General features: G+C 47.5%; 1 protein-coding gene across 4 annotated transcripts in view; it reads right to left on the bottom strand.

Moving 5' to 3' along the window:
• Positions 1 to 24,106, bottom strand: part of CSMD2 (CUB and Sushi multiple domains 2) — a 640,139-nt gene that overhangs the window by 86,237 nt on the left and 529,796 nt on the right. For all 4 annotated transcript variants that reach the window (XM_019547773.1, XM_019547775.1, XM_019547774.1 and 1 more), the window contains 7 exons: positions 22,326 to 22,422; positions 20,390 to 20,494; positions 12,763 to 12,881; positions 12,556 to 12,625; positions 8,274 to 8,390; positions 6,922 to 7,131; positions 3,645 to 3,833 (listed from right to left, as the gene is read on the bottom strand). In XM_019547773.1, the coding sequence (XP_019403318.1) occupies positions 3,645 to 3,833; positions 6,922 to 7,131; positions 8,274 to 8,390; positions 12,556 to 12,625; positions 12,763 to 12,881; positions 20,390 to 20,494; positions 22,326 to 22,422 (907 nt within the window). The remainder of the gene's footprint in view (positions 1 to 3,644; positions 3,834 to 6,921; positions 7,132 to 8,273; positions 8,391 to 12,555; positions 12,626 to 12,762; positions 12,882 to 20,389; positions 20,495 to 22,325; positions 22,423 to 24,106) is intronic.

Raw genomic sequence — 24,106 nt, 5'->3', positions numbered from 1 at the left:
ATGTTACCCCCAGACTAGCGAGTGTGCTCCGGGAGAGGGGTCGGCCAAGCATAAGGCGCCCCTAGGGAGGCATTTGGAGTCTGGAAGGTGGTCGGGCGCAGGGAGTTGGGTGGCTCAATGCAGGAGCGCCCCCTACTGGCCCGCCACACGCTGATCAGGCACATGCGGTACTGCCTACGTAACAGAATGAAGGTATGGGTATAGCACACACCAGCAGACCTGTGCTGCTTTAGTCTAGCTAGCTCGTGTGACAATAAAAGTGAAGATACATTGGCATAGGCCTTAGCATGTGCTATCAACCAGAGTACGCATCCAGGGTCCTGGAGTGCTTTACTGCAGCTACTTGCAGGACTTCAATTTTACTAGGATGAGCATACTGATATTGGCCCTTCATTGCATTGTGCAGATTTTGCAAGCTACCCAGACAAGTTAAACCAAGTATGGAAGGGGAAATTGCTTCACAGAAACCTGATGTGACCTGCTTGCATAGCAGATCACTGATAGAGCTAGTGATGGTGCTGAGGCTTTTGGACTCCCAGGCAGGTTTGACCCGTGGGGTTTCTCCAGGATGGCAGATTTCTGTACAGAACCTTCCCAAGTTTGCTTGGAGCAGTGTTGTTATATTTCGCAGCCTGATGGGTCCCATGGAGACTATAACTCTTGCAGCCTTTGGGCTGGATTCTCCTTTAGCTTATGCACACTTCACATCCAAGCATCTCCGCTAAGGTCTACAACATCTTCCCTAACTTCTGCTTGTGCAAGTCAGAGCAGAGTCAAGCTTTGCCCTAGAACTCATTTCCAGTCTGCTCTGCTTACCCAGGTGAGCAAGTCCAATAAGAAAACATTTTCTGAAACAGCCAAGGAGACAGGCATGCTTGGTTCCTCTTAATTTTACTAAGAGCTGGGCAACCCAGTGATCCCCTTAAGCAGCTTTGGAAATCTCAGCTTACATGTATCCATTTCAAAATTACAACCTCTCTTACAATTAAATGGGCTTTCTATTGCAACCTGCATGGAAAAGGTGAGGCTGTTAGCCTAAGGCAATGACTTCCCAGGGGCAGTTTTCATGCAAAATACATAGCAAATGTTGGTTGCATCTGAGGAGGATTATATCAAGAAAGGAAATGTTTGCAGCAATCTTAAGAATGGTAATAATTCTGTATATGGGATATATACAGCCAGGGGGAAAAAGCCCCCAAAATGTACCTAGCCATCTGCTCCTATACTAAAGTATGTGGGAAGCATATTATCACATTTAAAAGCATTGCAAGACATGCTGACTGCTTTATACTCCCGCTATGTTTCTTTAAGTGAAGACAGGGCAGTCCTCACTTGAAGAACCCAAGAAGAAAAGAACAAAAGGGAGGTTTGGAAAATGTGGGTGAACTTGGTTAAGAGCGACAAGGGCTTGATCCTGCTCCCTTCAACAGACAGGAGAGGGCAAAGCACACTGCACAGCAGTGATCAGGATGAATACCTTGTAGGATGAAGCATGTGCGGTGTTAATCAGACTGAGATTTTCAGCTGGTGCATATTGCTGGAGTAATCAATTTACCCCAAGCTTTGGCTCTTTATTTTACATGCCCTTTGACCTTCCAGGACTTGTGGATCAAGGGGAAAAAACAACAATGCCCAAAGCTATTTTAGCACCAGGTGGTCCACAGAGAGTGGGATAAACCTCCCTGCTTTGAGAAAGTACCAAGCAGGATCTGCAGTAAGCAAGCTTGGGTTTTTCAGGTTTCACGCAAAAGGGGCCTCCTGGCAGCCAACAGCGGAGAACTCCACTGGGCTGCTTCAGCAGGATGAATCCCATGCTATCCCTGCTCAGATCTGAACAGAAAATCTTAACTTTTCCAGTGACGTCGGGAAGGCTGGACAGCTCCTTCTGGCTCATGGCCCCCCCGAAAGCACTCTGGGGAGTCACGGAGACTGTGGGTCTCGCAAACGAAGACTGCCATGGTCTTTAAAGAATCCCACCTTGCAGGACAGCGCCACGTGAAGCCGGCGCTCAGATCTCCTACCACTTTCACAAAGCCCATTAGCTGCCAGGGTCTTCTCTTAGTAGTGGTTTAGCATGGCGGTGCTGATTAAACGCGTTTCAGTGCAGTGTGGGATGTTACAAATACAAAGAGAAGAGATGATCAAAGCGCCCCTCCTCCCCACACACACACACACATTTTCCCTCCAACCTTATTTATTCAGCTGCTCCAGCTCATCATAAAGTTTTGACTTTGATGGCTGTCTGAATTGGTAAAAGGCAAAACTTACTTAGGCCAATAAAACATTGTTCTAATCATGCTCAGTGTCAGCATGAAATAGCAGGCTGGGGAAAGGGGAAAAGGGAACAAAAAATGAAAACCAGGAAGAGAAGGCTGGCAGTGCGAGCCATAAAGCTGTCCAAGAGCCAGCAGTCATTTCTCCGGGTCCATAAATCAGTGCAACAATAATGGTTTTTTAGCATAAGCGGGGAGGACAGAGGCTGCAGCTGCCATGTGAGAGAGCAGGGAGACCACTCTCGGGGAAACAGGCACTGCAAGCAGCTCCCAGATGAGAGCAATCGATGTCTTTGCAATGTGGGTCCCCATGGCCCAAAGAAGTAGGATGCTGGGAGTTGATAAAATCGTGGTTCTCTTTTTGTCCGTGTCAGCACGTCACTGGGTGACCTTGGGCAAGCCACTTCACCCTCTAGGCTTCTGTCTCCCCATCCTTAAGAGGGGGGTGGTCAGTAGTAACTCGCTGTGCCGTGGGGCTTGGAGCTCAGCTACATGGCCAGTGTCCCTGTCAGTAAAGCAAGCCATGCAGAGCAGATTTTCAGAGGTGCTGAGGGCACGAGAGCTCTGGGTGCTCAGCCCTTCTCGAGGCCATATGCTGCCTTGCTGCCCAAGCACCAATTCCACAGTTCCTAACAGTGGAACGGGCAGAAAGCAAAAAAGTGAGCAATGTGTTTGATCCCCAATCCCAGCATGAGACCGACCCTAACTCTGAAAGATGAACTCACTGATCTGAAATGTACCCAAAAGTCTCTGGGGTGGCCCACGGATACAAAGCACAGCTCAAACTCATCTTTACCAGCACTTGTCTCCAGAGGTCCTTGGGTAGTCCCTAGGCTCACAAAGTGTTTTATAGATGTGAACTGCTGCAGCTGTGCAAACTGCATTTTGTCCACCATGGCGATGAATCTAGCTTGAGGGTGTGACAAATTGGCTGTCAAACAATGCACAGCAACAGTACGGAGTGACATAAAAAACAGGAAGAATGATGCCTCAGAGGCTTACGCGAATATAATGTATGGAAAATGCAATCCCCCATTTTTTTAACCCTCTTATTACTTTTTCCTGGGTCACTGAACAGCTATCACAAGTCTGATCCCTTTCTGCTACCCAGCCTTGACATGAAGTCAGAATCCACCAAAGTTCAAGCAGGTCTGAGTCAGCAGTTTGGGTGTTGGCCTAGCAAGAAGGTGGATTTGCAATGCCAGGGAAATGTGAGTTTTCCTTGGAGGTCTCCTCCAGGTGACTGGTTGTGATGGAGGCTGAAAGAGGCCCAAAAGGAAGAGCAGAAGTCCTTGGGTTACCCATAAGACCTCCCCGCCTCCCTCCCCGCGCCCCCCAATCCATTCTGAAGATGACCCAATAAAGTCATACCTTCACACCTGGGCAGAGGGTGGTCCCAATTTCTATTGGTGCCATGCTGACATGTCAGGACAGGGTGGCCAATCAGTTGGTATCCAGGAAGGCACTCAAAAGATATGGATTGGCCAACGTTGTAACCGGCTCCCCTAACGACACCATTTGCAAAAGGCTCAGGGTCAGGACACTCCTGCAGCTCATAAGCTGGAAATAAAATAAGGAGACACAACCTGTGCTTCATGCTTTTTTTTTTTTTTTTAAAGAGTTATAGTCACAATTTGCCCCAGCTAAGGCTTAAGAGACACCATCCTCATTAGATCATGGTCAGCAACCTGACAGACACAATTTCCCCATAGGACACCTGGTTCCTTAATGCTCAAGCTCCTTGATGCCCACAGCAATCAGTCAATCCCCATTATGTCAGAAATCAGGATGAGGAGGGCTTGCAGCTAAATGAAGCAGTCTAATTAGGTATAAAACCTAGCTCCTCCCCTGCAAGTGCGATGACTCCATACAGGACAGCAAGGGGTTGAGGAGCAACACATCCCTCTGGAGTTGCAGTGACTGCAAATGTCCTGAGTGCTTTTCAGCAGCCACAGTCATGGAGCTGGAGCCCCACTCTCAGTTTTTCCTCTCCTCCCAGTCCCTGTGTCCGCAAAGTCACCCTGCAGCTCACTTCTAATTGGGGAAATCTGCCTCCTTTTCAACCAAATGTATATGATTTTGATGACAAATGGTTGGCAATTGGCTAACATGCTCCGCCTGACATCATAAATTATTGGTCAGCCTGGCTAGACCTAATTTGCATAGCAATTTCCATGAGATTACCCATGGTGCCTTGGAGCATGCATTTCTTTCTAAATTGTACAGGAGCACATGAATTATATGGTGCATACACAGAGAAGCCAAGGCAAAATTAATGTTTTCAATTAGGTCTGAGTAGTGGCTTTTATTGCTATTTCTGGGGAGTCAGCCCTTTTCCAACCTTTGGCTACATCACCCGGACAAAGATATACACTCTGCCTTTCTCACTCCATAGGTTTTCCTCTGATGTGGTGGCAGATCACTTGGCTCCCAGCGGCTGCACACCGTGCCACTGTCATCTCCATCATTATAGAGCAGGATACCCTATTATCCTATTCCCATAGGATACCCAGTCTGTGGGCACTCACAGGCACCATAGACCGGTAGGCACAGCAGGGCAACATGTCTTTGGGAACATACTGATTTCTGCATTGAAGGCCCGGGACACTCGAGCTTTCTGCCTGGGCACAGACAGTATTTCTGCAAGTTAAAGGCTTGTTCAGGCCCCTTGACTCAGACGCAACAGAGCTGTTTCTAGGTATACACGAGGGTGTCAGCCTCACTGGTCTATTAACCGCTTAACTTCTTTTAATGTAGCTGCTAGTGTATGGAGGGATGAACTGACCCCTCTACAGACAGGGCAAGGGATAAGAGCTGATCGACTTCAACATATCCCTTCAAAAGCACTCCGGGCAAGGGCTGGCACAAGGAGACGCTTGCCCTGCTTCTGACCAGGCTGCACCCAGGCAGACAGAGGAGTCCACTACCCATCTAGCACTTAGCATGAGCAGTACATCCACCAAGAGACGTTTTTCAAAGAAACACAGCGAGCCCCAGAGCAATGCATCTTATAGACCAAGGGGTTTTCACTGCTCAGGGACCGATGTTTTCCAGCATGACCAATAACTTGGAGTGCCCAGTTTGTGTGTGTCTAACTTGAAATCCTGAACTTGAAGCCCTGTTGCCCTTTCCACCCCTGAAAATCTGCCTCTAAGCTGTCTGAAGAAGAAATGGCCAGGCATTTTCCATCTAGACCAGGGGCGGGCAATTATTTTCAGTGGAAGCCCGCTTACTGAGTTTTGGCAAGTCATCGAGGTGGCCGGGGGGGCAGATAAATATGATTTTTCTAAGTTTTTTAGGGGCCCCACGGGACGTGTCTGGCCCACGGGCTGCATTTTGCCCGCCCCGATCTAACTGTTGGCAACTGCTGGTTTATCAAACCCAAATCTTTTGCAGTGATGGTCTGGCTTCAAAGATCCTCTTGTGAGGAGGGTTCCTTATGGCCCAGATGAAATTTCTGAGCAGACGTGTGAGCGTGTGCCGAAGCCATCTCATGACAGCTGATCTCTCTGTGGTCCAGGCATAAATACAACTGTGATGTGGGGGGCTCTGTTCTGCCTAATTCAGAGGAGAGACCAGCACTTACATTTCCCACATCCTCATGAGTGCTGTGACCTTTAATTATTGATAATTCGGAGATGACTCCCTTTCTCTCATGCTTTTTTCCCCGCAAAAAAACCCTCCAAAAGACTCAGTGCTGTTCAGACGAAGAACAAACCCAGCCGACAAAACCTCAACATTTTTCACAGCTCAAAATTTCCGTTTTTGGGCCAGCCCATGCCTGAAGGCAAGTATAGAAAGATGAGGGCACCATAAAACATGGGGCACTTTTAAAAATATAAGCCAGGTTTCCCTTTAGAAGTGATTCTGTGCTTCTCTCCCGTTCCCTGTTGAAGTTTTCACATCAGACCCATTACTGCAATATCTGAGTATTTGGTTAAACTGGGGGGTTGGCAATATACAGCCTGAGGAGCCCCTGGATCCAGCCCAAGGAGCCAGGGGCTGGGAGTGGGGGGCTTTGCAGGTCCTGCACTGGGGTCAGGCAGTGGGGAGAAGCAGCAGTGGCAGCCGGGTCAGGACACCCCCCTGCCTCAGACCCAAGGCAGGTTGTTCCAGCCTACGGCTCTGAAAGGATGCTGTCCGCCGGGTTAAACCATTGTGTTTCTTCTGTCTCTCTCTATTTTATTAAATGCCTGACCCCTCTCTGGCAGGCTGCCTCAGCATGCCACAAGAATGCATTATGGCTACAGGAAACAAGGATGACCTCTCAGCGCCCAGCTTGGCCTCCGATTCAGAAAAACAACTGCAAAATCCCAGAGAGACAGTGCAACCCCCAGGGACTTCCTCTAAGCCCACGATACTCAAGAGCCCAGTTCTACGTGAATCTGGCTGGAATTAATTCTGATGCATGTCGCTGTCACAAAGCACACTAGGACCATGTTATTATTGGCTTCAGGCATACGGCAGGGAGAACAGACCCCGGCTATTAGGATTAAGTATGGATCTCATGTAACAGCTTTCCACTCATTTGGATTAAGCCCTCAGCTTGCTAACTCAACAGAGGAACAGCTCTTGTGCTCTCCACCTCCCCTCCACCTGCCCCGGGGAAAGGATTGCCCCTTTTCTGCTTGTTCGGTGGCCTCATTACCTTGGTACTCCAGCTTAAACCCTGGCTTGTTTTGTGAGTGGTCGCTGTGGAAGTAGACTGTAGTTTCATGAGACGTCGACAGCAGGGAGCCTGGGATTTCAGTGCCGCTGAACCTGCCGATCACGTTACTGGTGTCGTAGGGCCCGTTTCGGATTTCAACAAAGTCATGGTTCGGCTCGGTGGAGAAGTTCAGGAACTGGATGTGCGCCCCTGAGCAGGAGGAGGAGACATGAACGCGGTGCTCAGGTCTGCTCCATTCAACGATGGAAAAGAGCTGTTCTTTAGGAAACTTGGAACCAGGCATGCACCAGATTCACGAACAGGGAGATTTGGGGGATTAGCCCTCTACCAGATTGGGGCTGGAAGGGAGCTGAGCTGGAGAAGTGGGAATCGCACATGCCTCCCCCTTTCTAATGGTGCAGAGGGTGATCCAGCCTGCACCGATCCAGCAGGAATTCTGGCTGAGTCAGGATATGATGTGATAAAGGTCTTCTTACCTTAGGGCTCCATTTAGAAATGGTCCACAAAGGGTGAAGAAAGCTTAATGGAAGTTAAGAGCATATTCCAAACTTGGGTGGTGCAGGGGGCAGATGGGTACGAACACACCACCAAAAGTGCTGCAACTGGTTTAAAACCACGTCTACAAGGATGCAGCTTCTTGCCTTTTATAGGCCAAGACCATGTGTAGTCCCTGTTCTTATCGGCCTCAGGACAAGTGTAGTGGGTTCTTAACCTGGCAGGGGAAATACCATATATCTGTGTCCAAGATGACAGTTTTCCTGAACCGCCGTGCGGGAGAACTGCTCTTCTGGCCTGGTTCAGTACCCAGCGAGGCGCAGCAGATCTAAAACCAGTTTATGGAAATGGGAGTCTCCTCCCTCGCTTGCTCCTTAAGGCTGAGGGCAAGCAAAACGTAGGGGAATCCAAACCCCAAGCCACCAGGCTTGGGCCTGCACGTAGGATGCCCACCAAAGGTTTTGGAAAGACCTGAAGCCCCAGGTGTGGGCGGAGGATGTTTGCCAGTAGTAGGGCCATGTGGATTTGGCATTAGTTTTGGCTAATTTGGCTGTGGATGCAAATTAAAAAAAGAAAAGTCTACAAGGATGCAGCTGACCTGCTAGACTCTAGAATGATCTTCATGATTTTTAACTTGTTATAAATATGAAGCATGGCCAGGATTTCACAAACAACGTTATTTGACTTATTCAGAATAACCAACAATGCTTTCCAAGGTAGCATTTAGCAGTGAACCAAGACATTAGCAGTGACATTTAGCCGTGAACCAAGTAGATGCCACTTATTCTGGGATAGCAGCAGAGCAGTGCTAAGTTCTTAAGTACCAGCTGCCTTACCAAACCCCACTGGCAGGGATATCCTCCAGCTGCAATCCATGTTGCTGGGGTAGTTTCCTGGGAACCCAGGGCTCAGGAGCACTCCTTCCATCTCTTCTGCAGTCCCACCGCACTGGGCTGTAAAATTAACAGGGGCTTGATGTTAATGGAAAGGACCTGCTGTAAAGTCACAGGGGCCACCACTTTATTTAACATCAATGTCTTTTAGAAAAGGGAACCAAAAAAGAACCATGAAACTCATCTAACATTTGCCACTCACGACTCTGCTCACTCTGTTGTATGCTACATCTTTTTCCTCCATCCTATGTCTAATCTCTTAAACCCCAAGCCTGAGCCTGGAGCTGAACTTCTGAGCAAAATCAGTGAAGAAACCTACTTGTCTGTCTTCTTCCATCCACTCAAATCGCTCCTCTACTTTCTGAGTCAAGGTAGAAGAGTTTCCAACCAGATTTAACAAGATCTGGACAAACACTTAGGAATGCAGAAGGCTGTGGATACGCACTGCCTCAGACAAAACCTCAACAAGTGGCTCATAAACGTCACGGCAAATGAGACAGTTACAAAAGATGCCCAATGAAATTGAGGACTCAGCGTCTTATGCGGCTTATCTGGAGGACTCCCGAGCGGCTACTGTAAGTAATACCTTCCAACTCAACGCACAGACTCATCGTCTTAATCCAGGCTGACGCTGAAGGTACAGATTCCCTTTGCCCAGCCTCTCATTATGCATGTTCTTGCTGCTGACAATGCGTCTCCTGTAAGTTTTCTCCCTTAATGGCAGCTTAATGTAATTCTTCTTAAATTATTTAAAAGGCAAACACCTGGATTAAATAAACCAGAAGAAACCAGCAGAACCTTGCCTGGGACTTAATCCATTTTCACCCGTGGTTTGCAATTTTCTGTTTCCAAACCCTGCAAACACTCCCCTCCTCCCCCCTTTTCCACCCACCAAAAAAAAAGGAGGAAAAAAAAGAAAAATAAAAAGAAGGTAATGCCTGACTTAGCATTCAAGTGAAAAATCCTCCTTCTTTGGAGCCATTAGGAAACTATATATATACACGCACAAATTTTATGAGTTAGGCACTGAAACAGGCCATTTGATTTTACATGGCAGTGCAGGTGCTCAGCGTCTCTGAGAACCAAGTAACTACCAAAGGTTCCTCAATATGGATTTAGGGCATCTAACTTTAGCTGCCAGGCTCCTTTACTAAACCAGGGAGGGCCTCATCTCTTGGGGGGCTGCTGAGTCCTTCTGCCTCCCCCAATGGTGTCAGTGGCAGTTAGGGGTGCTTAGCACCTTGCAGCACAGGGCCCTGATGTTCCTCCTCCTGACTCGCGAGCAAAGACTTGAGAACAGGATTTTTCAGCCCTGCCGTGGGGTCCTTCCCCGTTCCTCTTTACCGCAGCCCCTTCCCAACGAAAGACACAGTGCAAACAACGGCGATGCTTCCCCACCCCGCATTTCAGAAGCACGAGGGCGATAGCAATGATTAGAGGTGCACAGACAGACAGGTGGAAAGGCCTTTTTTACTGCTCTAGCTGTCACAAACAGAAGGGCTCAAGAGGGACCATCTCACTGAAACCTCATTATTTTTCCCATTGTTATTTGTATTGTGCCTGTGCTTAATCACAGGCCAAAACCCCCATGAGCTGGGTGCTGTATAACACTAGTGTCTAACACAAAAAAACCTTTTGTACTTGCTTATCTGACAACCGTCATGGTTTGCCCCATCACTAACATCAACACCCTGCTCGCTGTGCCTCAATTCCTTGACTGCGATGCTCAGCCCAAGGGCTTTGGGCTCTTTTTGAAGCAGCTGCCTTTGGCAGGAGCCTTATCTGCTCACTTATTTCTGCTCTAACCATGTCTGTATTTATTTCTGGACTGGAGATCATCAGATAAAAGAGCTGTTAGCTACTATAATTACTTTCAACCTAAATGATGTGAGCTGGAACAGCAGGAGCCTGAAATAACTGTTAACTAACGCATGCTATTAAATGCATAAATGTCTCTCTCCCAAAGTCATAAAGTGAAGAATATGAATATTAAATATCCAGAGTTGCTAAAACAAAATGCTGCGTTAAAATAACCCCCCAAAGTCCTGAAAGCTCCTGTCAAGGCATTTGTTTCTTTAGAGACTGCTCCTATCCCTACAGAAAGGAGCAGCCTGACACCTTTTCTCCTGCATGGGAACAGCACCAGGCCACAATGAGCCACAGCTCTTGGCACCTTCTTAGCGGGTGGCGCCACAGGCAAAAGAGATGATGGTGACTTTTATTTGGCTATGGAGATGTTGCCTTGCCAAACTTCACCTTCTTCAGTAGCATGTAGTAGCAGCTGGCGAAATCTTTGTTGGACAGTACAGCTGCATCAAAATGCTGCTCAAACATGAGGTCCACTTCTCCAGAATTTTGTTTCGGAAGAAAAACAGAGGCAAATTTTGATGACGTCAAAATGGCATGGGATAAAGGCACTGCGCTGTAGTCTAAGGTACTTTTTGGTTCCAGGGAGACAGGCTGGAAATGGGTTTCTGAGTGGCAGGAGCGATTTTGGAATTGCAAGGCATGAATTCATACGCTAGCGCATGATCATGGGACTGGACAAATGGGACCGCGAGGTGAGGTTTAGGTGGGAAAGGATTAATAGCATCCTACACTCCTGCTAATCTTCTCAGGTGCTTAAATTGGCAAAAGGTTTGTAACTGGTGACCTGTATTACAACAGCATGTTGAAGATGGGGCAGGTTAGATCTATGCAAAGTGATGGGCAGACCCAGTCCTCAAACAGCTGATGGCTGAAATAAAAAAAAAAATTAAAAAAACACACACAAAGAAGGGAAGATGGGGTTGTACCATGATCCCCTTTTTACAAATGGGGAACAAGGCACAGACAAAATAGGCAGCCTGCTCAGGACTGCAGAGATCATGGGATGGAGGATTCCCCTCCTTGATCCCATGCTGGTCCATCAACCCCGAGTCCGACCTCCCACTCCAAATGTGGTCTGCCTGGACAGAAGTTGGAAACAGGAACCGTCGTGGGTGAAGACTGGAAAGCGTGGGATTTGAGGCAGTAATTGTCACTATATAGTGGGCAGCTCTCCAGATGGCAGAGAGGTTTGCCAATGGCTTTTTGGGTGAAGCAGGCCGCGAGGAGAACCAAAAGCTGGATTCAGGCAGCTACTTGGTTTTACTGAAGAAAGAAGGCAGGTAAGTTAGGATCTTTTGGAGAAAATCCCCTCTCCTTCCTCGCATTGTCCCCAGTGGCCAGAGAGTGAAAAGGGATGGATATGGGTTTCAAATCCGGCCGGCTCCTATTCTGGCCAGAGTCATTCTTTGGGTAAAAGGAAAAAGCAACAAGGTCACAAAAGCTCCCGCAATAATCTGCTCATCGCAGAGTTTCTCACGATGTGTCAAGGTGAATGGCTGGTCAGGCACGTTATGTTTGGTGTTGTGCATTTCTCCGACTCAGTGACGCTGCGGTGTTAATCAGAGATGCACATCATCATCTACTCCCGCCAGTGAATGGTGGCACTCACACTCCAGTTGCAAAGGAGAAAAAGGACCCTCTGCAGAACATTAGTTAATACCTGCATAGTCCCACAGGGGAAAATGCTTTCACAGTGGCAAGCATATTTTGAATAATCATGATTACAGCAAAGAAAGCCAATGCTTGCAGTTTCTCTCTCTCACCCACATACATGCACTTCAATAATATTTTCTGTGAAACCTCCTTATAGTTTTCATAGACATTAGGACTGGAAGGGACCTTGGAAGATCATCGAGTCCAGCCTCCCAGTTGGAGAGCTGCAGCTTAAATATCACTGCTCTGAACCATCTGATATTGGCTGGGACCAGAGGAGGCTAATGGGACTTGGTGGGGTAATGGGCTGCACTGAGGGCGCTGATAGAGTTTGTGCTGGGGCCTGAGCACCAGAAAACCAGCGAACAGAGCAGGTCGAGACTGAGAGAGATGTGAGAGCCCAAGACTAGAACAGCCAAGGGCAGCTGGTCAGGATGAAGGTATGCTGGGTACACCTATGTATGCAGAGCCCAGGAGGGACATCCCTTGGCAGACCTGGGTGTTGTCTTGAAAGAGGAGTTTACCAGAAGTGCTGGAAATCAAGATGGGGGTCTGCACAAAAAAACTTTCAGAGACCCTTGGTAGCACTGAGAGCAACTCAAACCCAAAGTTTCCCAGCGCTTCGTGTTGCATCGGCACCCGGTCCATTCACATGATAAACAGGCGCTTTAACAAGGGGAATAAACAGCAACAAGAATCCTACCTATGCAAAGTGGAGGTGGATAGTTCCAGCGTCGAACAGTCCCTGGCATGCAGGAAATGTGAGAGTGCCCCTGAAGGAGACAATGTGAGATTTTTAGAGGACTTGGGGTTCGTTTGTGCGTTCGTCTTAGAGCAAAGTTGGGGTCAAGCAGAAGAACCCCCGCCCGGCCCTCACACCTCCTGGTTCTTGATCTGTAATGTGCAGTACCTGGAGTGCGTAGCCCGGTTCACACTGAAAGGAGACGACATCATTGACCAAGTACCTCTCTCCAATCTTCAGACCATTCCCAGGCACTGCTGGTTCTGGACAGCTGGACAGGCCGACCGCTGTGAAAGACAAAGAGCAAGGCTGAAAGCTCCTGGGGGATGGTGATAAAGCTGATGAGCTGTGATAAAGGCAGAAGGGAAGCCCTGAATCTCATTAACACAACTAGTTAACACAAGGGCATTGCATTTAAGAGAGACCAAACAAACTGGGTGCACATGTAACTCGGGAGACTACCTAGAAATGAGATGGGGAAGAGCCACCGGGCCATCTCCCTTGGAAACCACTGCAAGGCACACTACATTTTCCCACGAGTTGCACAGTCCAGTTTTGAATGCCTGAAGCAACAGGAGTTTCTCTCCTTCCATCAGGAGGCCATTGCAGAGCCTGGCAGACCTTGCTACTATGATATTTTACCATACTTATTTAAGTTAAAGTCTCTCTTCTTCCTGATGAAAAAGGTCTTACATTCAAGAACATGTCAGACTTCATTCCAACCATGCAGCTGGCCCAATAAAATATATGACCCCTAAAAAAAAAATCCTTGCCTCTCGCACAATTCCTGGACCATGCTGGCGACAATGTCACTCCAACACTACCTGTTCTTCCATCTCATCTCACCGGTCTTGGTTTTAACCCCCTCTGCTCAAGCTTTGTATCCCTGAGGCATGAACACTGCAGGTACTTGTCAGCATCCCATCCCAGGGGCCAGCAGAAACACAGCTGAACCTCTAGAGTGCATTTGGTGCAGCGTGTCTTGAAGGATTTTCTATGTCATAGCATCTGCCATTCTAACCTACCCCTTGTTACCGCCCTACCGTTCTTCAGAAAGGACTGCATTATCTTGTTCGCAGTCTTGGGCTCGACTGCTTTGACTGGTATCTTAATTATTCCCCTACTGACCGTTTCTTAAGAATTTCAAAGACAGTCACCGTGCACGCTTTCCTACATTGCAGGCTACCTAACCGGAAAGAGCGCAGAATGGGCCAGAGGGAACCCACCCAGCTCTGCCTTGCTTGAGAAGCTCTGCTTTATTTGCACCGTGCTTGTAGAATAAAAAGTGCGTTATTTTTTTGTCACATGTCATTTATCCTCGTGGGGGACAGAGGCAGTACAATTCTAATCCCCCCCGCTTTCCTCTCCTGCTTTTCAATTAAGGAACGAATTTCTGATGTGATATGTGCATAGGAAGAGGCGTGGGTCTTGGATACAGTCAAACCGAATAGTCTATGAATATTCCTTTCATTCCTCCCCTTTCCTTCCTGGCTAAGGTTATATGCAAACCTGATTAGAGACCTCAGGCCAGGTGACACATTCTCCTCTATACGCCTTCCACCTTCCCCCCTCCCCAGCTGCCTTTTCTATGACACTGAATGGAAATAAAACTAAGGCAGCAGTTAGCAGTCACCTCATGCCCGCGGTTGCTCAGCTGTCTGCCAGAACCACCCTCACTTTCGACACTAGCAGCTGCCACTAAAAGATAACCTTCAGCATCTTTCCAAGGGCTCAAGTTTTGTTTCAGCTCTACAATCTGGAGGCAGGGCTGAGAGTGGGGGGGCGGAAACAATAGCAAGGAGGCTCTGTGGGGGTCGATGGAGACTCTCCTGCAAGCAGAGTCGTGCTGCTTTGCTTGAAAACACGTAGTCCTGCCACATGCATGACTATCACTTGACCTTCAAGGAACGGAGAGAACAGCTTGAAATAACTTCTCGTTCAGATCAGTGGGCACTGAGTCATTCATGAAGCTGGATTTTAGTCACTTCACTCTGGCTTTTGATAATGTTGAGATCAGGGCTTTTCCTTCAGGAATCGAATCAGTGGGAAGAGAGGAAGAAAGCACTACAAATGTCATCTCACTTCTTGTTGCGTCCTTTCGGCAGGTTTACACATGCAAGCCCCCAACTTCCAGGCCAAACCTTTGTGAGTAATTGATTTTTCAGTCCCAGCAGTGAACGGACAATCCCACTTCCTAAGACCACCGCTCAGTGTTTATTTGGAGGCAATTTGAGTTTTGATTTTTTGTAATTTCCCTGAGAAAGCATACATTTGAGGGAGCGGGGTTGAACTGAACAAACTGTTTCAGGTAACTCGAAATGTTTTGCTTCTCGCTCATGCTTTTAAAACCCCTTGCATTTTCCTACCTTTTAGTAAAGGTTTGGCAGGTTTCAAAACGGAAACGTTTGCAAACAAAAATCGAAACGCTTCATTTTGAAAGTGTCAAAATGTGATGCAGCAGCTTGTTTGAAACTTTGATTTTTTTTTCTTCCAATTGGTGGAATCCATTAGCTAAATCTCACACGAGTCTTCAAATGGCTCCAGTCTGTCCGAAGCTCCAGGAATGGCAAATAAAATCTTTCACCTCGTAAAAAAAGACCAGTTTGGAAACCTAACCTTGAAGCTTTGTTTTTTGATGGCTGATACTCAACCCTGACCAATAAACTATCTGTTTATTTAGGATTTTAGACCACTGATCATCACTGCGGTATTTGGGACCCTTCCATGTAAAATCAATGGCGAGAACTGTTGGCTTACTAAATAGTATTTAAATATTTGCTTTTGGGGAGTTGGCTTATAAGTATACGTATATTCATTAAAATGGTTCGGGATGGGCAGCAGAGGCTAACTGATTTTTAAATGCTTGGTCTCGCGCACACAGTTTCACATAGCCCTGGAAGCAGACAGATTGTCTACCACAACAAGGCCACCAAGGACACAGCCTGGGAAAGAGTGGGGCACGTACCATACTATTTCATAACATGAGATATGGTGGCACCAGCTAACAAGGCCCCAGAGCAGGGGGGTGGCTGAGTCCTGTTTTGGGGGAACACATCAAATTAGAAGGCCTGCAAAGTCTAAATTAGTATGTGAGCAGGTGATAAGCTATGTGGATGTATGACAACCACACAGAGAGACCAGCCGGTGATAGCCATGGATACAGAGTCATCAGGAGGGAAGGAGAATACAAAAGCAGAGACTTGAGAGTAACAACGGTTCCCTCCTCCCCATCCCTCCTCGTCGTCCCTCCTCCCAGGGTCCTCTGCCTGAGTTCCTCCCCATCTCTGTCCCCGCAGGAGGGTCCCTGAGGCCACCATGGAGAGCGCACACCACCAGCCCATCTCATCCACCCTGCTGGAGGAGGGTGTGGGCCTAGGCATCCCACCTCCAGACTGCTGACATGCTGACATCTGACATCTAAGAGACAGCCTCAGAGTGAAGATTGCATCCTGGCCAAAGGTATCTTGACTCTGATGACACTCCTAGGATTTGGCAGATATACAGAATTGTTTGTATTGCTTCTTTTCTGTTATCACTGCGTATCAATACATTTGCCTATTATCTAATGGAAAGGTCATGGTTGGTTTGAGGGTGGGTTTTCCCATCTCCCTCGGAACAAGGCATCTGGTTCCTAAATCCAGGGCCAACACAATGAAACCCTCAGAGTGCTACTATACTAGTCCAGACTCTCCAAGCAACATGCTATTGTCTGCATGTCACAGAAGGGGAACTGAGGCAGACAGTAGTGAGATGGCTAGCCAAGGTGACATATTGAGTTTGTAGAAGAGGAAGAGTTTGGACCCAGAAGTTCCTGGCCTCCTGTGCTGAACCAATTGTCTTTAAGTAGAGCCTTTACTGCAAATGCTCAAGGGATGCTAGAGCCTTCAACCAGGCTGTAACTCCATGCAGATCCGTGATAACCAAGCTTTGGTTACTTGCAAACCTGCTGGAAACAACAGTCCGAAAGGTCATCAGGTTTTCTCTTCAAGCCAGTCTCCTCAAGCAAAGAAAGTAAGTCCCAGTGGGGAAGTGGGGTGCTACAGCAGATGGACTCCTTAGGTTATGGGCCATCTTCATGGTGGAGGGTTGAGAAGAAAGCACTGTTAAATTTGAAGGTGCCTAGCTACTTCAGCACGGCCCTGCCAGGTAGCTGGTGGGCATCACGGGCAGATCCAGGATTGGGCAAAGGAGCAGCAGGGGTGGCTGTGGCCCACTCCCAGCCTCCTCTCTACCCCACCCACTGATGCAGGAAGACTGCACTGTGGGAGCCTCTGGGGACTTCTTTAAAGCCCCCAAAGCATGCACCCCCTCCTCCCCCACTTTCCCTATGTGCTCAAAGGCATGTCCTCTTTCCTCCCCCACCTGCCACTGCTGCTTTCTCTGTTGTCCCGGGTGTCAGGAGGGTTTCAGTGCTGCCTCTGACTGCTCCAGCCAGGATGCACTAGGGCTGGGCTCAGCTAGAACAGCGACAGTGGCAACAACAATGGGTGGGATGGTGGACAAGATTTCCCAGGGGCAGGACGCCCTCTACTGAGTGATCCCTGGCAACTACAACATGAGAGCAATTACAGGTGAAGGAACTTTTCAGCTCAACTGATAAAGACCTATGCATTTGCATCTGGGAGCCCAGGGTCCTGTGTCTGCTCACAGCACTGGTCTCTCTGTTTCTCTGATTAGGAGGCCTTATGAAACAGCACCTTAGCTGTTCTGGGCTTGAGACAGGAATCACCGGACGGCGTCTGATAGTCTGTGCAATGCAGGAGGTCAGCTGTCATGATCATCGTGACCCTTCCTGGCTTTGATGCTTAGGAGTCTGGATAGGCTGCAAACCACTGCAGACTGAGGTCTGGCTTGGTCTCTGCGGTTGTATTTGCTAAGGTCACTCACGGCAATTACAATGAAAACCTGCTACTTATAGTGTAAGAAGCTGTCCTTTAATTCAAGTGGCAGGGGCTTCTCGGGGCTGAAGGCCTTGGGTTCCATCCTGCTCATATACATGAGACCAGAAGTCATAACATGACCAACATCCCCAAACCGAAACACCAAACAAGAATGGTGAAAAGGACCAAAATTAACCTCCCGTGGTCTGGGAGTATGATGGGGAGAGGTTTCATATATTCTTTTGAACATATGGGATTGACATAATTGACTCCACATTCAGCTCGAAGGGGACATTTCTGTTTCTGATGCACAACCCCATCACTCCTTGCTCCCCACAGCTGTTGGCTCCCACCCTCCCTAGCTCATCAGTAGCTGCTCAGCCCATCTCAGCCAGCCCTTACTGTCCTCAATGGAGCACCACGGCATCTGCTGCTCTAGCATCCATCTCTGGCTGAAGACTGAACGTAAGAGTGGGCCCCAGATCACAGTAACCAAGCTTCAGTGCTGTGCTGGCCAAGACATGGATGCCAGTGCTTTACTGCTCAGTGCTATACAAGGAGAAAAAGAAGCTGCTCTTTTAACTATCTATTGCAAGCAAACATAAAACAGAGAAGGGTTACCATTTCACTGAACTGGCAACATGGGATAAAGGGCAAGACTCCCACTGATTACAGACTGGTATCCAAAAGAGGAGATAAAACAACTTCCACAGGCAACACGGGCATCAGTTGACCCTCATCAAAAACTATCGACCCCCCCATTACAGCTGAAATCTGGGACAAGGAAAATTTTAAGTGCCTCCCCACTTTCCTGCAGGTCATGATGAAGAAAAGAGCTTATTCATTTCTCCAGACAGGGAGGAGGGGGTTACTATGACGATCCTGCCAGCTCGATGAAATGTAGTGCAGGGGGGGACCACACATAGCGCAGACAGCCTCTGCGTGGCATGTGGCAGACTAGGGAGGAAACAGGGGGAAATAGGACAGATAGGGCAGGGAGCAGAAAGCAGAGCAGGAGATCGGACAGGGAAGAGGACTGCAGTGGCACTCAGGGAGGGGGTAAGTTTTACCTTGTGGCACACCTGATATAATGTATTCAGGACTCAGCTAAAGGTCAAATTTAGACTCTAAAGCTATTTGGGACAGGGATGGTCATCATACTGTCTGTACGTACAGCACCAGGCACAAACAGCCTCCATGTCCTGATCTAGGCCTCTCTGCTACTATATGAATAACTTATCTGCCTGATGGATGTTTCCATGGGCTCCTATGGAAATCAGGGACACATTGCATTAAGCCCTGTACCCATGCTCAGTCTGCTGGACCACAGCCTCCCTCCAAAGTCCTCCTTATCTTCATCAGCCCTGCTTTTACCAAGACAGCACACGGGCTCTGAAAATGCATACACAGAATGCACCCTGGCAAGCAAGTACACACAGCCCCTGCAGCCAGACAGCAGGGTCCTCTACTATTTTGCAGGTGAAATACAGTTTTAAATCTATCTGCTGCCTTGAAAAATAAAACCAAATAAACAACTGTCTGGCTTAAGAGCTGAAGGCAAGATTCATGATTGTGAACACTTGTCAGATTTGGTGTCCAGCAAAAAACAATTATGTTCACATTGCCTGCAGGAAGATTCAGCTAACGGAGACATCAGTCTCAGTGCATCTCTCATCAGCTCAGTGCTGCCGATACCCACACAGGGAAGGAGCCAGCGAGTCCGACTCTCTGCATTTGCCACTCTGCCATCAGCGGAGAATTCACTGGCCTTCCTGCTGGGGGTGTCGCATCCATATGTGCACGAGCTGCATTGATGCCTCTGTTGTTGCATGTCTATTTAAATTCGTGAGAGGCAGGCTTGAACTCATACAGTATCTATGGGGTTGCTGGATGCTCTTCTAGCTATCATTCCTCCACCCAAAGCCATGCTACTTGGAAGCTGATAGCTGTCAGCACTGCATGGTTGCTTATTGTGGGTTAACCACTGCACTGCCTTTTCGGGGACTGGCTGGGGTCAATCCAAAATGGGGAATCAAAATATGGGGGAAGGAAGCTTTACAAGGAAACCCCACCGGCCCTTCCTAAAGAGAATATCTCCCACTTTAGCTTCTCTAACACCACTGAGACCCACTTTCCTTCACCAACCTATGGATACAGTTCAGGCCTGCTCTGATATCTTCCAATCTAAATCCACATGAGGCTCCCATACCCTGCCCACTAGGCAGCAAACATCCCATCAGTGTACTCTATCTACATCACAGCTGCTCAATGCAACACCTCCAAGCTGCACTGGTCTGAGCAGTAAACTTTCCAAGAAACCTGAACAGGAGAAAGGACTGGAAAGACACTCCCTGGACTGCCTTAGGCTGCACCTACTTTAGCCAGAACATCCTCCCACGGGCCTTCTATTCAGTTCCTATCACAAAACTTGGCCAAACATGGCCTTGCCATGGTCAACTGCACCCTGTTTGCATGTGGAAGAGTAAGGCCACACAGCAGCAGAGCACCGCATGTATAAATGCTAGGCCTGCCTAACATGGCAAGCAGGACAGGATTGTGCAGTAGATCCATCCCACTGGCTGCCAAGATACTCCCACCTTATAGCAGAATGGAGGTCAAACAGAGGCAGCCCATAGGTAACTGCACTGCCTGGAGGATAAGGACCATGTTTACAGCCGGGTCTCCTTCAGCTGCACTTACATCTCTTTTATACCCTGTATGCTTGAGAGCAAGGGAACAGACCCATGGCAGGCTTGAAGCTCACTGCTTCCTAAGACAGGGTCAAAACTACACTCTTGACCTGACTGGTGCCCACCCACCCTGGCCCATAACCATCTTACCCAGCACATAAGGAGCAGTGGGATCAAAGCTATAGCATGCACCTTACAGGAACACATCAGGGGAGCTGCTCTTACTTTTGTACTCCAGGTGAAAACCGGCAGCAGACACGCTGATATCCGAGTAGAAATGCAGATAGAGCTGATTCGAGGTGCTGTTCAGCAATGCTGGCACTGTGGTACCTAGGAAAATAAGAGGTGTACATGGCTATGGATGAGCACTCTTTTCTCCTCCCCTCTGTCTTCAGAGATTTGCTGCATAAATCTGAGACGAGTCTGAGAACAGAAAGTCCTTTAACTGAACAGTCCTGCTTGTTCTGATCAGGTCCTAATGAGGCCGGCAGAGGAATATCCAAGGCTGGTCTGCAAAGACGTGTTCAAAGCCTTGCAATGTATTTCATCATGTAAAGTCTGATGTGGTGGAGTTCAGGCAGACTAAGGGATCGAGGGGGAGATTTGATGATGAGAAGAGAAGGGAATAGAGCTCGAGTCACTGGAGACACCAGAGCGTGTCCCCTGGGTCTCACCTGCTGTTACAGTAGCAGACCCCTGTGTTTTGAGCTGAAAAGCCACGACCCAACTCAACTCTGGAATCAAAGGCTGCCACGTTTTATGAAGGGTGCCCGACCCCATTCATCTGTGGATCACGAAGCATTTTAAAAAACATTTGTTGAATCGAATTGAATCTCATGACTCTGTGTGATTGGGGTTGGCAGTTTTTGCCATGAACCCTCCACCCAGTGCCAATTCTCCATGGAAAAAGTTAGGTGGCTCCTGCTGACTCAGTGATTCAGGTGACTTGTTATCTCACATGGATGTAAAGCAGGTGGGAGAAGCTCTCCCTGTATAGAGAGGATCTAGGGTATGGGCTGAGCTGTGTCCAGGGAGGAACCTTAGGTGCAGGCAATCTGGGGGAAAGGATTGAGTTGGTCTTGATGCTCTCTAACCACTCTTTATATGATTAGCAAAGCTGGATCCCAAGAAGGAGGCAGTTTTGCACCTAAAAGTCTACAGTTCAGGGAAAATGCAATAGTATTGCGCCCATTTTTCAGGTGAGTAAAATGAGACTGTGGGGCCTTCCTTACTACAATATCCTCTCTCATTCCCAGCAATGGCAAAAGTGCTATTAGACAGGGCTCAGAGCAATTTTGATGAAAAAAGTGAAAAATCCTTGAGACGTGTATGAACTCACGCCCACACCATTGCTGGAAAACAGGCAAAACATTTTCTAGTGTGGACACACACACACAAGACAAACTGGCCCGTCCCAAGCCACGGTGAAACAAGCTGGTTTTATTGCTGGCATGCAAGTTGAGTCCACCTTCCCAGATCCCACTTTGAGGAATGAATTCTTGCAGTTTCTCTAAAAAAATCTGATTGCTAACAGTAAATGCCAGACTAGGACTACAGACCTGGCCAGCTGCTGCCATGTTTAAAGTTCCCTGCTGGTATTTCCTGAAGCTAGACATAGGTTCAAGGGCCTGGTTTAATAAAGGAGAAAAAAATCTCTTTAAGCACATGCTTATACCCATTCTTATTCTGCGAAACTCTTAAGGCAGCAGTTCTCAATCTTTTTAGATTTAAGGCAGCCCTTGGAAAATACCAGCTCTTTGCTTTGACTCATTTTTTGACCACAGAAAAATAACAGCGCAGTTCTTCTGTTGCAAAGAACTCAGAAAAATCCCAAGAGGTTAGCCTATTTTTGATGCTACCGATTCCTATTTGAGAACCTCTGGGTTTGCTTTGTGAATCCTGTGTAGGTGCTGATGAACCTCACAATGCAAATATATTCGTGGCGCCTTGCAAAACTCTTAAAAGGATCTCATGGCATCCCAGGGTGCCCTGGTACCCTGGCTGAGAATCACTGACTTAAGCATATCCTGAGCGGTAATGAGAATCACTGACGTAAGCCATCCTGAGCATATGTTCAAGTCTGATAGAAGTCAAGGGAAATTAAGCACGTGCTTACATGCTTTATTCAATACTGCATGCAGGAGTTTTGGGTGGTACCTACCAGAGAAACTACCCAACATGGTGGCTGTATTATCCCCTCCGTCAAACACTTCCAAGGAATCCCAGTTCTGCTCAGTAACAAAGCTGATGACTTGAATCTGAAATGTTAAAAAAAGAAAGCGCAAATATAATTCATTCTGAAATCAGGCTGCTGTTAAGCAAAAGTAATACCAATGACAGAGCCATTAATAAAGATAACTATGCGTCCCAGGGTTTAATCTCACTAGGAACTGCTATTATGTTCGTGATGATGCATTGCGAAAATTACACAACTGTTGTCACCGAGTCACCGGTTGGGCTCTCTGAAGTGTTTACAGTGAAACTGGAAAGCCTCCGCTCATATAATGGCCTGCATTCTCCGCTAGTGCCAACTGACACAGCGCTTGACTTCACAGCTGACTAACATTAGCAAAGGATCCGGCCCTGGGTTGCAAATTTGTGAAACTCAGGCAAAACTCTACAGGTTTACACTTCAAAACAGGATGTTTTCAGAAGGAAGATGCTTCCCTGGGCAGCATCACCACCTCCAGGCATTCAAAAAATAAGAGACTGGCTCAAAAAAAAAAAAAAAAAGAGGTTAGGCTTTTAAGTTCTTTATATTAACCTCTATTTATCTCTTCAGTGATGAGAGCTGGGACTTTATTTTAGAGAAACAAAAGCTGGACTTAAAGGGAAATCACCAAAATCATCCACATCAGTAGGGTGGGCACCTCCTTGGCTGCACTCAAAAATGACTCCGTCTTCAGTGTAGACACCAGAAGTGACTGTCAAGTGGGTTTTTTGTTTCTTGATTTCTACAAAGACAGATCTGGACAGTATTTGCGAGATCCAAATGTTCTCCCTCGCATCCCCCTAATATACGTAGGCTGGAATTTTTAAACAGCCACTGGAAGTCAGTGTTACGTGAACACTTCGCTCCCTTATGCATCCTTGCCAACAGCAGCTTTCCCTTTTCACCTGTGGCTTCAATGATCAAACATGGGGACCCAAAGTTTGGTACCTAAACCCTATTTAGGCTCTTAAAGCAGCAGGTTGATTTTCAGAGGAACCGATAATTCCCATTACATTCAATGCCTGTTCAGCACCTGAGAAAATCTGTATATGGGATGTGAGTTGGAGTGCCTAACCGGGGTTCCCTAGTCCCTACCACCCTCAGGAATGCAGTCAGCGGATTCCTATTTATTTTCAGACCTCCTACATCTGCTTATTGCAGCTGCTTGGTTCTTTGAGATCACACTGAACAAATGCTGTCTGCTAACCCTAATGTGTCTGATCAAAAGTAGCCCTGTTGAAGTCAACGCGATGGCTCTCTATAGCCTAGAGCTCAGCAGGAAGCATTTGCAGGACAGGGTTTTTGGTTGGAGCAGGACACAGCACTTTGAAGCTACTTTTGTTGTCTGCAAACCTTGATTACACATATGGACACACACACGCACATCCTTGTGCATGCGCGTGCGTGCATGCGCGCACACACACACACTTTTCTCCACTCTGGAAGTCTTATGTGAACACTGTGATTTCTAATATCCTGAGAGGTTGTATTGACAAATCTATTCCAAACATCTGCCTCCTTTTCTTCCCTATTAAGATAAAATAATAATAATTAAAAAAAAAACAACCCTCAAACAATAATTTCTGGCATTTTAACTTTGTTTCCTGCTTGATTTACTCTGAATAATACAAGAACTTTGAGAGAACTTTTCAGGGTTTTTTCTTTTAAACAAATAGACTCTGTCTAGCCAGAATGCTAATAACCCTTATGGAGCCATTACCGATCATACT

Source organism: Crocodylus porosus, unplaced genomic scaffold, assembly GCF_001723895.1.
Source record: "Crocodylus porosus isolate Cpor-Errol unplaced genomic scaffold, CroPor_comp1, whole genome shotgun sequence".
NCBI lineage: Eukaryota > Metazoa > Chordata > Crocodylia > Crocodylidae > Crocodylus > Crocodylus porosus.
The sequence above is the reverse complement of the archived record's forward strand: the minus strand, read 5'-3'. Positions and strand labels throughout refer to the sequence as shown.